At 37.3% G+C, this 15673-nt stretch overlaps 1 protein-coding gene across 1 annotated transcript in view; it reads left to right on the top strand.

The window, feature by feature from the left end:
• Window positions 1–8669, top strand: part of mcph1 (microcephalin 1) — a 35772-nt gene extending 27103 nt beyond the window's left edge. The window contains exons 15-16 of the mRNA XM_088351817.1: window positions 8000–8240; window positions 8343–8669. Of these exons, the coding sequence (XP_088207943.1) occupies window positions 8000–8240; window positions 8343–8395 (294 nt within the window). The 3' untranslated portion in view covers window positions 8396–8669. The remainder of the gene's footprint in view (window positions 1–7999; window positions 8241–8342) is intronic.
• Window positions 8670–15673: the final 7004 nt, after the last annotated feature.

Raw genomic sequence — 15673 nt, 5'->3', positions numbered from 1 at the left:
CTATGTCAGCCAACAGTCCATTGAAAAATATTTGTGAGTATTTAAGAAAACAAGTGAAGGGTCATTTTTTAAGCAGTTTGTTTTCAAATGATTGGATAGGAAAAGCCTACAACTGGGGTGTCAAACATTTTTAAGCGGAGAGCTACTTTTTGTTACTTATTAGCGCAAATGATTGAAATGGAAAAGCCTACAGCAGGGGTCTCCAACCTTTTTTTCAACCTGAAAGGTACTTTTTGTTACTAATTAGCACAAAGGGCAACCAGTTTTATATGCATTTCGAAAATAACAACTTATATATTATCACAATCTTGTTACTATGTTATTACCAGGTTAAACAAAGATTCTGTTAACCACTAAAAAAACATTTTAGTAGAAAATCACAATGACCCACCACTAGTGAGCTATTTTCAGTCTGTGGGCGCCTCAGCTGTCCTCATTGGGCACCCACATTAGAGACCCTTGGCCTACAGTTTACAATGTATCAAAATGTTTTATTTTATTGTCCCTTTTTACTAACTGTATTTGTTATCAACTGCAATATAGCGTTAGTTTTAAACTTGAACCTTCAATACCACTCTGTTTCAGACAGATTCAGGTAACCAAATCTTGAGTAGTCGTTGATACCAATAACACATACTGTACCACAAGTGCATATTTCTTCCCTAAGCAAAAAATGAATCGTGTTTTTCAAGAAATATTATTACCAAAGTGTGTAACACACACTAGCGAATATGGGTTTGTGAAGCGACGAAACCGGATCCCCAAGGGTATAGATGACATTTGAAAAGGTATTCAATTTTATTTAATGACACTATTTTTAATCACCGTACCTGAGATTGTTTATTTCAGTGTGCTTTTTCACATGTTAAATGATGATAAATTCTATTCTTCTATTCTTGGTTGCTTTCCTCATCGTGCTTTCTTGCGTTTATCTCTCAGGACAACACTGTTTACTCAATTCTCTAATGTTTGTCTCTGGTACCGTTTTCAAAAACGGTGTATTAGATAAAACCTACTGCCTTTCTGGATATCATCTATATGCTGGTAGTACAGTGGTTAGGAACCGGTTCACTCGACGCCATGACCTATTGAATAAAAAAAAAATCTGCGTTATACACAGATAAATCTGGTAAATCCATTAATATTTCCTGTAATTCTATGTTTAATACCAATTTACGTTTTTTGTGTTTTCCTGATTCTTAATGACCACTAGAAAGCAACCAGTACTAGTAAACTGCTACTAACACTGATACATTAAGACTGGTGTTGGTACCTGCACATCCCTATTTCTAGTATTTTCTATTTTTCTTTTTTAATATGGGATTTTTTGTCTCTTTGAAAATTCAAACTACAGTACACAACCAGAGTCAAAGAAATGCAATATTTCATACAACCTTTCTATAAAGTAGTAGGTAAATCAAGCCTCTCATGGAAACAGGCTGGATCTGAAATGGGCACAAACAATAATATAAAGTGAACTATATTAAGTGGTTCACATTGGAGACATTTCATACACTTCCCTCAGTAGAGTAGTAGGTAAAGGGATCCTCTCTCAGATGCAATGTAGCTCTTAGAAAGGCATACAGTGTAAAGACAATGAATTGTATTAATTGTTTCGGAGACATATCTGACGAGCCGTGTAATAATTATGTAAGTGATTTTTGTTTCTTTTTCAAAATACATCTGTCTAAAGATTGGATGCCAAATGATCACTGAATGTGCTGATGTTGTGAAAGAAAATATATTTTTTTGTTCTTGTCACAGCAAAAACATGTTTTTCTTTTATGTTTTCTAAAATTACCGGTAATCACAATGTTGTTTCCTTTATGCCAGGTAAATCCTCAGAAAGAAAATCCGTTTTTTCCCTCTGTTCTTTCGTCAATGCTGCCATTTCTTCGTTCATTAATTTGCCTGCAGGCACTTATTCATTGAGGGTTGTGGAGAAAAATTTGATGTCCTATACTTTTTATTTTATTTCGTTCATTTTATGAACATTTACCTTTATTTTTTATGTGTAATTTTCCCTTTTCCCTGTAGACAACAGTCCAACACATTAAAGAGATTAAAAATGGTAAATGGTCTGCATTTATATAGCGCTTTTCAAGTCAATGAAGACCTCCCAAAGCGCTTTACAATGTGCTTCACGCTTACCCATTCACACACACACACACACCAATAGTGGCCATGCACGGTGCCGACCTGCTTATTGGGAGCATTAGGGATTCAGTGTCTTGCCCGAGGACACTTCGACATATAACACGGAGGAGCCGGGAATCGAACCTGTGATCTCTTCAGGGCTCTACCTCCTGAGCTAATAAGAGACCTTTTTTTTCCCGATTAGGCATAGAATGTGCATAGCGCTTATTTCGGCTTGGAGTAATTGGAACTTTGCTTACCATGTTGCCAGGGGATTTCAGGATGCCGTTCACTAGCTGTATAGCTGGGGGACTTCTGTTGTCTGAGGCGTGTGCTTTGATCTTCAAAAACTGCTCAGGGTAAAGACATGCCGTCGTGTACAGTATGGTTTCTTTTTTGACTTATGTGATTGAGACGTTTCCTCTCGCGTTATTCGCCGCTGGTCTTGCAATTAATATGATATTGTCCACACAGCTCCCTATTAGCGTGCAAGCTCCCGAAAGCTTCCAGTTTGGTTTGGTCTAGGTTAGCCGTGTTAGCAGTCAACTACTAGCTGGCCAGCCTGCCGTGTTCATTGTTTTTTCTCCTGGCTGGATTCGTGTTTGTTGCTGCCGTGGCTCTCGGTAATCCTGACTGCTTACTGCATATTTTCGGTCAGCCAGGTCCAGTTTTTTTCCGCCAATCGGTCCTGGTTCGTTTTCTATAGCAGCCGGCTAGCCTTCCATGCCCTGTCTGGTTTAGCCCATGTTTGCTGTGTGTGGGTGTGGGGGTGTAGGTGTGTGTTTTCCAGTTTGTTCCATTTTGTCTGCTCCCCATTTGTTGTACCATTACTGCACCCACCTGCGACAGAAACGCCTTGGCATTCTCCACAAAAACAAATTGTCTTCAAACACTCAATGTCTTTTCAACTTGTTAACATGTAAACCAATAGGGTGACTGGCTTGCTATGGCGCTGTTGTGCTTCCGATGACCTCAGCGCTCAGGACTGTCTTCAAAATGCATTTTCTCTGAAAATAATTTGATAATACGAATGACATATATAGATGTTATGAAAAAAACATGTGCTATTTTCTCACATTTTGTAATTTTTAGTATTTGGGAGTCTTTAAGCGGTAAGCTTAGAAACTGGACCTAAATGCTGAAACAGAATTCTAGGAAGTAGGCTTAGGTAATATTGTACAGTGAAAGGAAATGCTAAAAAAATAAGGCACATTACGACAGAGGAAAAGCATGTAATTCCCACAAACTTGTGATGTTTAGCAATCACACTCCTTCTAATATACTCCAACAATGACGAGTATTATTGGCAATTTTTCTGTCCACTTCCAATAATTTCCCAAATAATATACTGTACCTCTATCATATAGGACGCAGCTGTTTCCTATTTTATACACCTACGGTATTTATTAATATCTTGTTGATCAGTCAAAAATGTTGCTGACCAAAATCATAAGACATTGTATGCAACAAGGATCAAACCCCAGTTGTGGCAGTGAGTATAATGTAACCTAACCACAATGCAACTAGTGATACAGATGATAAACAAAAAGGCATTAGAGTTAATCTCATGATCACACACATTTTAATCACAGTGCCAGAAACGAATGTTAGAAAATGGAGAAAACAAAAGTCGCCCCGAAAGATACAAACGTAAACAAGGTAGGCTACCATTTCGGTGTACCTAATGATGAATCAGACTTTGTGTGAGTAAGAATAGTGTAATAATAAAAGAAATTCTTATGCCTTTTCATATGTCATTTGTGGTGTCGTGGTTAAGTGTCGGCGCTAATACCACTGGGACCCAGGTTCAATTCCGTATTCCAACAGTGCTTTGCGATTATGGTCAGCGATGTTTCTCAATGGATCAATCATTGCGCAAATACGGTAGTATACTGTAAAACCTCGTGTTGTAACGCACACACATGAATACCGTATGCATTTCCATCCTAGCCAGCGCACTTTGTGGTATACAAGGCACACTTTCAGATTTCTAGCCAATTTGGTTTTATTTTTATTTAGGTGTTTTTTTAATGCTGGAAAATATGGTACATTACTGTGCACTAAACATCGCAGAACAGTTACTTTGAGAAGTATTATTGAAGTCAGAACTCATTCTTGTCAGCCAGACGTTATATATAAACTCGTGTTTCTACTTGAATGGTAAGCTCCAAATGCGCTGTACATAGAGTCCATTTGGCAAAGGTGGTCTGCTTGTCGCTGGGAGCTTCTAGGTTCGATTCACGGTCAATGAACCAATTATTTTCCATGGCAACGTTGCCCGCATGAATGAGACACGATTGTGAGAGCCAGGAGAGTACTAGCCTATATTGTTGACAATCCATTGTGCCACTCATAAACAAAACGTGAACATTTACATTTGATAAAAACTGGGTTTTCATTGTTTTTCTGTTTACACAAAACCTGAAAAATAAGCGATGTATCTCAAGTTTCCTTTTGTAAAGTAGGTGCTGCAATGCTCGGAAATGTTCTGTGTTCAAATGTTTTCATAAAGTGGCCTAAAACACCTTCCAGGTGTTTTAGGTCAGGGTCTGCTCACCAGAAACGGAACATGACTATTTTCAATACTTGTCAATCTTGAGCAAGTACCAAGGTTCCGCGCAAAAACATGTTGTTCTCGCTCAAACAGTAACTCCGGCGATGTGTTGTGTGTTTTGTTACGACGAAGTTTTATTATGTTCCATGTCTTCCTAGCAGGAACCCAAATGCTTTTTCAAGCCCGTTTAGTCACACAATAGGACCCAAAATACGTTGAATCGCTCCCCTGCAAGTACACAACATGGGTTCATGTTAACCTGACCCCGTTCCTCAACTCCTCGGGTCTATCCCCTGATTACTTGGTGTAAAATAAAACCAGTGTGAACATTTACAAAGGGCTAAAAGCCGTGATGCTTGTTTCCTGGTATTCAACTTGCAAAAGTGTGGATTGTCCCATTCAGTTTAGTAAATGACCCCTGCTTGATACCAAACAATCCTGTGGAGAGAGCTCAGCGCTTCATTCATTAATCACAGAAACACTTCCTCAAATGAATTCTCTTGTCTTAGCCAGTCTCTACCGGGAACACAGCCCACTATCCTTTTAATTTGTTATTTACCCACATCTGAGTTCTGAGAGGTACTTTTTTATAACTGATTTGTCGAAGGGGTACCAGTTGGATAAGCATCACTATGCTGTTACTTTGTTACCATTATTGCCAAGTGCTTTACTTGTTTAGGTGTTTGGGCATTTGGGTTGGCCATGGTCAAAAAAATAATGTTTTTGTGTTTTTTGCTACTTTTTCCTTTTTTTAAATTTTCTTCGTTTTTGTGTATGTGTTTGTTTTGCTGTCCGTCACCCCTCTCGAGGGATATGACCAAGGTAGATAGATAGATAGATAGATAGTTAATTATTAGAAGTACGGTTAAAATATGCGTAGTCAACCATTTAAAACATCTGCCTTGCATAAGGCAACTGAATGATTGACATATAAACACTATAGGCTAATTTTAAAAATAATTTTCAGGAATCGTATGGGTGCTTGAAATACTTGAAAATGCGTTAATTTTAATATTGTGTTTTCAAGGTCAGGAAAATGTTTGAGTTTTTGGTGAAGTGCTTGAAAATGTTGAAATTGTTTCCATTGCCATGTTTCTTCGCATTCTGACTAAAGTCCATGCGAGAAGAGAGAGATTTATTTTAAACAGCTTGAAAATGACGCCAACGCTCTGGTGGCTTGTCATTATGGCGTTGTCATATGAATTGTCACCGCCCTCTACTAGTCGCACCAAAGAGGACTGCAGTATTTAGAAAACTGGCTCTTTTGGCTCAGCTCCCAAACGGCTCCTCGGATTTTTATTTTATTTTTTCATGATATATCATCAAAATTGAAACATTTTGCACCAAATGATTTAGTCATTAGTACTTTCATGTTTTGTGGCGGATCCTAAAAACACAGGACATGTAAATAAATGATAAATTGGGAAAAAAAACATTACAATTCTATTTTAACCAATTTAGACACAGATCCTCTAAAACAAAAAGCAAAAGATCAGCAATCCCTAAGATTGAATGCACTCTGCTTAGGAGCTATCAATATCATTAGAATTAGATCAAATTTGTCTCATTTTCTGCTCCCTATACATGCAGTACTTTTGTTCTTTTCTAATCTTCTGTATTGAACGCAAATATTACCCATTACGGCTAGAGCCCTTTCCATGTTTGTAAACAAGTGTGACGTAGCAAAGCTGCCCATGCATTGTTGAAGCAGAATGTCAGAATTCATGTCAGTATACAGCACCCCAATGACATAAAAAGATCGTAGATAGGATCAGCTCAAAATAGCACAAAGTTTGTGCTAGCGGCAAGATAGCGACTTTATTTTCATCATCAAAGTTAACAAAAACAAAACCTTTATGATCGATGCTGGATTTCTTCCTTTGAAGGTACTGGAAAATTGAGAATTCGCCTTAATAGTGCCTGAAAAGTGCTTGAATTTTGCCATGAAAACGGTGGAGGAACTCTGCATTTTGAAAGTGTATCTTTTATTTAAAGATACTGATCTTGTCAAGGATTTCTCATGCCAGTTGGAATTTGAATTTTCTAGAAAATCGCAATGACCCATCACGAGTGAGCTTTTTTCAGAACCAGTACACGGGTTACTCCAGTGTTCTTAGGAGACAACAAGTTTGTGACACTCGTGTGAAGATGTTTTCCAGTACTTGACTTTCTGGTAAAGTCCCCCCATTTTTTGAAATGTGCTTTGAAAAGCTGTTGTCTATTCACAATACAGCACAGATAACCAAGGACAAAATCAGCTTTTGGCACACAATTGTTCCATAGTCATTGAATTTAGATTTGTTTGGAGCAACCCGTATGAATCGTTTATATGCCAAGAGACGTTTGTGAGTATTCTGATTTCAAGGACGAAGCAGGTACGCAAAAAGTTGACGTTTCCTCTTTTCATTTTTGACATAAATAAAGGACGATTTCATTCATATCACTGACCAAATTCAATGAAGTACAGTGCTTGCTTCCTCCGGGTTTCAAAAGTGTGCTCAGTTTCTGCATTCCGTGTGTACAAGGTGTGCTCGTACGTTTTTCATTTTCCATTTCCAATAGTAGAGTTACACTATAGATGGAGGGATACAACAGTGGCGTGCCCTACATCTGGACTTTTGCAATGTGGGCAGAAAATGGATCGCGATCTGAATACTCGGTCAGATTAAGACCTTAAATGGATTTACTAATATTAGTTGAAGCAGAATGTCAGAATTACTAGTATTAGTATTTTTCCCCCGATATATGGACTGTAGCATTTTCGCCACGGAGGCAGGAAATGGGTCGCAATCAGAATACTTCCAGTTGGATTAAGACCTTCATCAGATTTACTGGTATTATAATATCAGTATTATCTTTTATTATATTTTTACTGTAGTGGTAGTTTTGAATTTTTTGAATTATTTTCAAAGTAGTATTCCTATAGTATCCTATAGTATTATTTGTTGTATTTCCACAGCAGTATTTTTGCACTGTAATATGTCTATAGTATTATTTTTGGAATCAAGTATATTAAGTGTTTTTGTAGTATTTCCTATTTTTTCTTAAATAATTTAAGGTCGCCTTTTTAAGCACTAAATTTGATATTTACTTTACGCCAAAAACAACAATGACCAGATGATGAAGATGCTGCATCTTTGTCAGATCAGGAGACTCCTACGCCAATACAAAAAAGGTCCAGGAGAGGAATGGGTGCCTTCGAGCTGTACTTGCCCAAGACACATCACAAAAAGTGGTGCCCCGGTGACCCAGGTGTTTAAGGGGATCCGTGAACTAATTGACATATTCGAAAATTTCATCTTTCGCCAGATCTCCCGTCTACAAAGGCATCTATGTTCCGCGGACCACTACCAGCAAGACCTGTTCCAGGACCAGCCACCCATGTTTGTGTCCCAGCATTCCCAGCCGCCCGCTCCCAGTCTAGTAGAACTGATCCAGCTGTGTGGGGGCACAGTCTGCAAAACTGTACGCCAGGCCGGAATCTATTTGGGGAAATACGACAGGAGGAGACCGTTGGGAAATAAGATCCTGTCTGAGCAATGGGTCCTCGGTAAGAAGCATCGTGTGGAGCTCTTGATCAATATGACACTTTATGAATACCATCGGAAATCCGTTGTTTAATTATTGTTTTATTCTTGTGCTTCCATTTTAGACAGCATCACACATTTAAAGATTCTGGATTATGCCAAATATGATTTGACGTAAAAGCAGCTCAACATGCTTGTGTGCACATCATCCTTGTTTCCACATCATTCTTGGGAAATAGGTGCTGAAGCGGAACATGAAATATTTCCCTTCGAGACTTCACTGGCCACTCACTAGTGGAGGGTAACGCACCATCTTTTTACTGTACTGTGTAATATGTCACTTTTTAGAACGTTTTTTATACAAATTTAGTTTGGGTAGTCTCTGATGCATTGACTCAAAATACCCTCTCTTTTTTAACACATAAAAGAATAAAAAAAATCTAATAAAAAAACATCTGATTTCTGTTTCTTGGTGTTATGTTGCATTTTTCCTCAGTAGCCCATTTGGTTTTGTTCTCATGTTTTTGTTTCACTTGACATACATTTCAATAGACAACTCTTAGACCACAATTGTCAAACTCATTGACCGAGCCCAAATCATTTTACACTGGAAATCAAATTGGAGAAGAATTTACAATTGAATAGATCTTTAAAAAATGCCATCTTTACTGCTCAACATTTTAAAGACATTCTGTTGTGTCTATACCATTCTACCACAATAGATTTTCACAAAATGGATAAGTCATGTTAACCAAAAACCTGGTATTTTGCCAAAAATCCTCTGATTAAATTAGCGAACACTTTCAGGTGCCTCCCACTTAATGGTGCTAATCCAGCAAATTGTGCTAATTTCCGTAATTAATAACCCCGATTAAGCTGGCATTCGAACTGCCAGTTTCACTGACTTTGCAAGATGTAGGCTGTACTAAAGTGATTGAAAGGCAGCAGCTTTTCCAGATGAAAATGAAAGGCATAACCCTAGTTGATTGCTCCAAATCTGTGATTTTAGGAAGATTAAATCTTTACAAAACTACAAACTCATTCAAGTTACCCAAGAGGGCTGGCTGTGCAGGGAAAACAAATGCAAGGAAGGACAGGTCACTGCAGTGGATGTCAAAAGTAATGGTTTCCACACGATGTCAGGGGGTAATCGTTTCTACACTGCAGCTTAAATTGCTCACCAGTTCAGTGCTGAAGATTGTAAAGATCTGTCTCGCCATACATTGTATCGCTGTTTAAGAGCTTTTGGACTGAAGGCCCACACTGCAGTGACCAAACCTCTCATTAGCAAAAAAAAATCAATAAGCTCAACTGAGCTTTACTGAGGAGCATGTTGTGTGGAAAAACTGATCTAGAGTTCACTTCAGTGATGAAAGCAAATTAAATTTTTGGTGGTTTGATGGAAGGCTCTTGTTCGGCGACACATTGGAGCAAAACTCATCCCAAAGTGTGTACAGCTACAAGGCAGACTGAATACCAATGTGTATCAGAACCTTCTTCAACAGCACATGGTTCCTTACTTGGGTTAATCGCCCAATCAGCCTGTAGTCTTCATGCAGGTCCATGTTCCATGTCATACAGTTAAATGGGTGAAGAATTTCCTTGAAGGTGAAAACATTGAATTAATGGCATGGCCCGCCCAGAGTCCTGATCTCAACCCAATAGAGAACATCTTAAAAATCCTTGGTGACAAAGTTATGGTGAAAAAAAAACACTACAGTCCCACTGTGGAGGAGGCTGGAAGAGGAATGCACCAAACTCGCACCAGAGTAGTGTGAGACTAGTGCTATTCTGTGGTCATTCACAGCAGAGGCCTGTATACTTCTTACTAATTTCTGATTGTTGTAACCTTCAGAATGTTTTTTTACATGCCAAAGTCATTGTTATTATAATTTTTATCAGTGCGTTTTCTGAAAAAGATATTTTTGGGTGAGATGCCTTTTGTAAATTTTGTGAAAAAATGGTTGTAGTGCCATGATACAGACACAATGAACATGGTATTATTTCAAAATTGTTACAATTTTATAAGTTGTTTCTCTAATTTTAATATCCAGTGTATGTGGCCCGTGAGACGATGCTGAGAGAAGCACAAGAATGGTGAGCTAAATTGCGTCAATGACCCACAGTTTAAAAATGATCCACTATGTCGCCAAAGCCAGGGGCCACTCTCAAAGCACCTACTGTAGCTGTATTTGTTGGCAATCATTAATCACTCAGAGAACATTGAAGAAACCCATTCTAGTTTAATTTTTCCTAAAATAAAAGTCAGAGACCGGTTGTTTAAAGCAATACAAAGAATACAAAATTAAAAAGTTAGCACCTGGGTGTCTTTGCAGGCATCTAGCTCCTTTCTATTAGACATACTATAGACATGACATCCAACAGCAAAGTTCCCACTTTCAGGTAAACATTTTTATTACAAATTAAAAGCAGAAAGACTTTAAAATCATGGAATTGGTCGTTATCATTTAAATTTGTTACTTTCGAGTCTTGTGTTCACCAGAGTTAAATAACTAGTGGAAACGAAGTCAGTGGTTGTTCTGTTTTCCTTTCAGCGTTTGTATTGGTGCTTTATATCCTTGAAAATTTTAATGTGTTTTCAATATTTGAAAAATGCTCGAATTTTAGATTAAGTGGTTTTAACTGCTAATTGTTGCTCTGTTTCTTTGGTAAGGTGTTCAAATAAGGGTTTTACACTTTATGGTTCCCAAAAAGGATTTGAGCTAGGGTTAGAAACTAAGGTTTAGGGTCTGAAACAAGGTTGGGGCTTGTGTTACTAGCGTTAGGTGTACATGTAGGGTTGGGAACTAGAGTTTGAGCTCTGTATTAGGTTTCTAAATGGCGGGTGACAAAATGCGTCACAGTTTGAAATAGGGCTAGGGTTACAGATATGGCTAGAGTTGTTAAGTTATGGTTTTAAATTGATTTTAGGGTTGGGGTTATGGAGTTATGGTTTCAAACTAAGGTCATGGCTCCCGTTCTTTTGATTGGCACACTATAGTTTTTAAGTGATACTGGAGAAATTGAAAAAAATGGGCTTTAAAAGTCCTTATAAAATGTTTAAATTTGCCCATTAAAGGTGTATGAAAACTGTTATTTACAAATGCACAGTTGATAAACACTTCAATAGATTAAATCTTAGTCAAAGAAATAATATTGAGGAAAAAAAGGCATCAATAATCGTTTTTAATCATATCTTACATCCCTTCATCATTATTTAATTGTGAACCTCCGAAAAGACCCCAAAACCTCCAGCTAGGGCACATTTTTTATGCCATTAGTTACTACTCTGGCCCTGATTGGAATGGTTTTTTTTCTTGTTTTTTTTTTAACACCATGTGGCCCCTGAGCTAAAATAAGTTTGACACCCCTATCTTAAACAGTTCATATGAAAACCTTTAAAATTCCTCATCTTAGAGGGACTCGACCTAAATTTGAAGGGAAAAAATCCTTTATCTTTTAACAATGTTGTGGTCCCTGAAATCCCAAATGACTTCGACATGTATACTGTGTATTTCGTTTTTTTGAGCATTTTGTATGGGATCTGTTCACTTTTTAATGTCAGAATATTTTAGCATTGACCTACTGCCACATTAAATGCATAGTTTGTAAGGGTGCTTGAAATCCTTTAAAATACTTGCATTTTAATATTGGATTTTCAATGTCAGGAAAATGCTTGAAATTGTTGCCATTGTCATGTTTCTTGGCAATCTAACTCCATAAACCGAGCAATAAATTGTCATGAACCAGAATAGGATCAGGACCCAAACGCGTGACGTTCTCACACAAGCCTTTTATTTTACAGGAAATGGGGAGTCATGCACGTTAGGCAGCGGTCTGGCGTGAAAGGACAGGAAGCCAGAGACCAACGAGATCGATTCCAATTGCCCGAGCAGATATCAGACAGATGGGGTCGATACAGACAGGACGGGACGTACAGGATTGATAATAAAAGAGGATATCAAAATAAACAGGACAAACTAGACGGAACGAAAACTGGAGAGAATAATAAAGAGGACAAAAATAGACAGGGACGAAACAGGAAACCTATATTTAACAGGACGAAACAAACAGGAATAATACCCGACAGGAAATACCAACAGGAGAACAGGACAGAGTCAGAACACACGTCTTGCGGGGCAGAGGTTCGTTGACGGACTGACAAAGGAAAAATGAGAGCACTGAGCTTAAAAAGACGCAAAGCCAATCTGTCAATGAGCCGCAGCTGGCGCTACACGAGCGGGGTCAATTGGGCGCCATGGCAACCGTGACACAAATGAAGAATAATTTTAGAAAAATGCGTGAATATGCTGCCGACCTCAGTCATTATGGTGTTGTCATGTGAAGCGCCAACTCCCCCTACTGGTCGCACCCAAGATGATAGCTCTATTTAGAAAACGGGCTCTCTTGGCTCGGCTCACTGAGAAGAGACTGCTCTTTCCACTCCCAAACTGCTCCTCAGTTTAGGATTTATTTGTTTTTGATGTATTATCAATAATAATATAACGTTGTGCATCTAATTACTTAGTAATTAGTAATTTTATACGTTTTGCAGGGGATCCCTAAAAACACATGGAATATAAATTAAAATATTAACAGATCTACAAATAATATTGTAAAACACAAAATTATTTTAGATTTTTACTCACTGAACAGATTGAGTCGAACGACACAAAATCCCTGAAAATGCAAAACAATAAAATAAAAATATAAACTCTTGAGTGCCATCAATAAATCATAAAATGCAAACTTACATGCAATTCTTTTTTTTTTTTACCAATTTAGACACGAATCCTCTAAAAAAATTGCAAAAAGTTAAGTTAAACAAAAGCAAAAGGTCATCAGTCTCTAAGATTGAAAAATTTAATGCACTCTGCTTCTGAGCAATCAATATCATAAAATGAGTCCAAATTTGGTTCATTTTTGTGCTTTTTATACATACAGTACTTTTTTTGTCCTCCGTATTCAACTTAATTATTACCCAACACCTAAATAGTTTTTTTCGTGTTTGTAAACAAGTGTGACATTGAATCTGCGCGTGCAATGTTGAAGCAGAATTCATCTGAGTCCATAGCAGTCCATTGACACAAAGAGATCGAAGATCATATAGATAGGAACAGCTCAAAATAGCACAAAGTATGTGCTAGCAGCAAGAAAGTGACTCTTATTTTATTCATCAAAGTCAGCAACAAAAAACATTATGATCGCTGCTGGATTTTTTTCTTTTTTGTCAAAGTACTGGAAAAATGTATGTCTTGGCGGTTACCTTACTATAAAATGGAACTCTAGTTGTGATGTGGCAAAAGAAAAAAAGACAGTAGTGAAATTCCTCCGTGATAATGAAGGAAAGATCATCCCACTTGATAAAATAAACAAGACTGTCAGTTTGAAAAATGACCTGGCTGTAAAGTGAATTATGAACACATGATTACATTAGTACGTGGGCGAAGCTTAGCATACAATAAAATGCATTTTTGTTTTCTCTCAGCACTGACAAACTGATGGTGGTTGGATAAAATTCACCTGTTAAATATGTGAATCACTTGATTTTATGTACAAAATAGGATTTTTTGATAATTTAACGACTGATTTAATCAACTTGTTAAATATGTCCTAAATGCATTTTGTTTTTTTCTGGTCAGAATGCTCATTTATTTGTTGAAGTATGGGTCTCAGAAGGTGGACCAGTTGTCTGGGGACCAAAGAGGTTGCAGGTTCAATTCCCGGCTCCAGGTTTAATGTCCATGTGTCTTTGGGCAATACACCGAGCCCCTAATGCTGATATGCGGGTAGTCGCTTTGCATCGCTAGCTCCGCTATTAGTGTGTGAGCGTGTATGTGAATGGGTAAAGTGGGAAGTGTTTTGTGAAGCGCTTTGGGGGTGTTCAGTGACTGGTAAAGCGCCATTTAAATGCAGTGCATTTACTATTTACGGTTGTGCAAAAAACAACTATCATTTATAGTTCTTGTATTTAATTACTGGGTTTTCCGTACTATAAGGCGCATCTGATTATAAGGAAGACCCTTCAAAAATATTCTTTTGTGAAAATGTTTTCATGCCATCTGCCGCCCCTATCTGTTTGACAGCAGTAGTTCAGGAGGTAAAACGCTCGTCTCAGGATCAAGAGGTGGCAGGTTCGATTCCCGGCTCCTCCGCGTTATATGTCAAAGTGTCCTGGGGCAAGTCACCGAATCCCTAATGCCCCCGATAAGCAGGTAGTTGCCTTGCATGGCTGACGCTGCTATTGGTGTATGAGTGTGTTTGAATGGGTTAGTGTGAAGCATATTGTAAAGCGCTTTGGGAGGTATTTAGTGACTTGAAAAGCGCTATGTATAAATGCAGACCATACATAAAGTGCACTGAACTATAAGGTACATTAAATTGGAGCTACAGTAAGAGTGAGGTTTGCATAAAAAGAAAAATCCTCAAAAAAATGAGAAAAACTCATGGTAGGACATCCAGCTTCATAACTAAAATGAAAAGATTCCTTCATAAATGGTTACGGTATGCATTTAGTTATTATACATCTTTTGATTTAATTACCATATTAGCAATTTATAAGGCACACTTTTGAATCGTTAGAAAATTTGGGATTTTGGGTGTGCCTTATACAGTAGTACAGAAATTATGGTAATCTTTTGAGTGAAAATAAAAGATAGAAAAATAGAAAATATATTCTTAATAAATGCTCAAAAAGGACTTTATTTTATAACTTTCAAATCATCTGTTTAAAACAAAATAGTTTACTCAAATTAAATCTCAAGGTAATATGGAAAAATACATGAAGATATAAAACATTAGTCGGTTTTGTAAAATAGATGATTTTTTTAAAGCTTTTAAATATTTGATTTTTCCAAAAGTAATATATTTTATACCTGTCAACTTTTACGTTTTCCACATATTTTATACGTTTATTTGTCATTTCAAATTGTGTACGCTATATAACAATTTTTGCACACATATATATTTATGTGTAATGAGCAACACTTGATTTACTGCTAATGGGGAAAGAACTAGGTAAAATTCAGGTTTTTTTGTATTGTTTACTTGGTAAAAAACGTCTCTACACAAATTATCTTTGTTTTTATTCTTCAAAGTCCGACTAGCTGTGAGTAAATAGGTGCTGCGTTGAGTTTGTAAGGTTTATTATCGCTTAGTTATTGGAATTGCAATCATTAATAAGGGGAGCAATTGGCTGGGGTTAACAGGTATGATATCTAAAAGTAATTCTTGAAAGAAAGAAAAATATATTAGCTCCAACTAAGTTATTGTTAACATTTTCGTGTGATGAAGGAAGAAACAAACGTGGAAAAGCAAATATTAAAATATACAGTTTTTTTAAAAAAAATATAGCACTACCGCAGCTTCTCTTACAATAATTGTATTTTACTTTAAGATTAGCACCGCCCATTAACGCTTAAGACCAATCACGTTCTACTTTTTTACGTAGTCTCGT

The sequence above is a fragment of the Urocampus carinirostris genome, chromosome 13 (assembly GCF_059441175.1).
Source record: "Urocampus carinirostris isolate Australia breed hairy pipefish chromosome 13, RoL_Ucar_1.0, whole genome shotgun sequence".
NCBI lineage: Eukaryota > Metazoa > Chordata > Actinopteri > Syngnathiformes > Syngnathidae > Urocampus > Urocampus carinirostris.
Note: the sequence above shows the minus strand (reverse complement) of the source record. Positions and strands in the feature narration are given on the sequence as shown.